We start from the raw sequence: 1416 nt of genomic DNA on the forward strand, positions 1-1416 counted from the left end.
CTGTCTGTCTGTCTGTCTGTCTGTCTGTCTGTCTGTCTGTCTGTCTGTCTGTCTGTCTGTCTGTCTATCTGTCTCTGTCTCTGTCTCTGTCTCTCTCTCTCTGTCTGTCTCTCTCTCTCTGTCTGTCTCTCTCTCTCTGTCTGTCTGTCTGTCTGTCTGTCTGTCTGTCTGTCTGTCTGTCTGTCTGTCTGTCTGTCTGTCTGTCTGTCTCTCTGTCTCTCTATATCTCCTGCTGCTGCTTTCTGATTTTCTCTATGTAGTTCTCTACTACCTTCTTCCTGTCTTCCATTTTATTAATCATTTCCCCAGTTGTTTTCATCAGAACAGTCGTGCTCTCTACCAGTTTCCCACTATCAACATTTCTCTGACGCAGACTCTTTTTGGCGTCCAATATGATTTCTTTCAGGTCAAAGAATCTGTGCACTCTGTCACTTTCTGTTACTTTCTCCACTGACTGAAGCTTCTTCTCAATTTCATCATATTTTTTATCTGTCTCATCCTGATCGAGTTTGAATTGATCTCTCTGCTTCTCCAGTTCTTTCCTCTGTTCATTCACTGTATTAACAATCTCCTCCAAGTCTGTCTGCTCTTCTTCGTTCTTCTGGAACTTTTCATCAAGTTTGGCCGTTTCCTCCTCTTTCTTGTCCTCTGCTAAAAGCTGCTTTTTAGTTTCATCTTTTTGTTGCTTCTTTGTCTCTGTGTGAATGTAGAAAGAGGAAACCATTTAAAGTTAAGTTTAAAGTTAGAATTTACAGACGTACACAAAAATCAAAACTATCAATCGTCTGAAAAGATAATATAATTAACCCTTAAGGACATTTTTGGCTTTTACTACTTTATTTTCTTGATCATTTGGGCAGTGTTCATGCTTATGGCATCAAATTCTCCAAGGACATTCTTTTTAATATATATATTTTTTATTTTAATAATTCACTTATAATAGGTCTATAATAGTAGATAGAATATTTCCTCTCAGCTCCTTAGGGACAAAAATGTCCCCATTGAAACCCATTATAACTACATTTTCTGACCCCCCCCCCTACTAAAAAATGACCCTTTCATACAATCCTGCTGTCATTTTATAGCCAGGGCTTCACAATTTTTTCATCAGATATTAGATTATACTGTATTTTACCTTTTTTAGAATACAATGTAATGAAGCACAGCAGACCAATGAAAAATATGGTCGCATCCAAAATGACCCTCTCATACACACACACACACACACACACACACACACACACACACACACACACACAGAGACACACACACAGAGACACACACACACACACAGGCACACAGAGACACACACACACACACTAACACGCACGCGCGCACACACACACACACACAGAGACACACACACACACGCAAACACACACACACACAGACAGAGACACACAGACACACACCTAT

General features: G+C 39.8%; 1 protein-coding gene across 1 annotated transcript in view; it reads right to left on the reverse strand.

Annotated features, from left to right (window-relative positions):
- Positions 1–220: 220 nt before the first annotated feature.
- LOC134006299 (butyrophilin-like protein 10) overlaps positions 221–1416 on the reverse strand; it is a 12656-nt gene continuing 11460 nt past the window's right edge. The window contains exon 4 of the mRNA XM_062445385.1: positions 221–648. Coding sequence (XP_062301369.1) covers positions 221–648 — 428 coding nt within the window. The remainder of the gene's footprint in view (positions 649–1416) is intronic.

Source organism: Scomber scombrus, chromosome 23, assembly GCF_963691925.1.
Source record: "Scomber scombrus chromosome 23, fScoSco1.1, whole genome shotgun sequence".
NCBI lineage: Eukaryota > Metazoa > Chordata > Actinopteri > Scombriformes > Scombridae > Scomber > Scomber scombrus.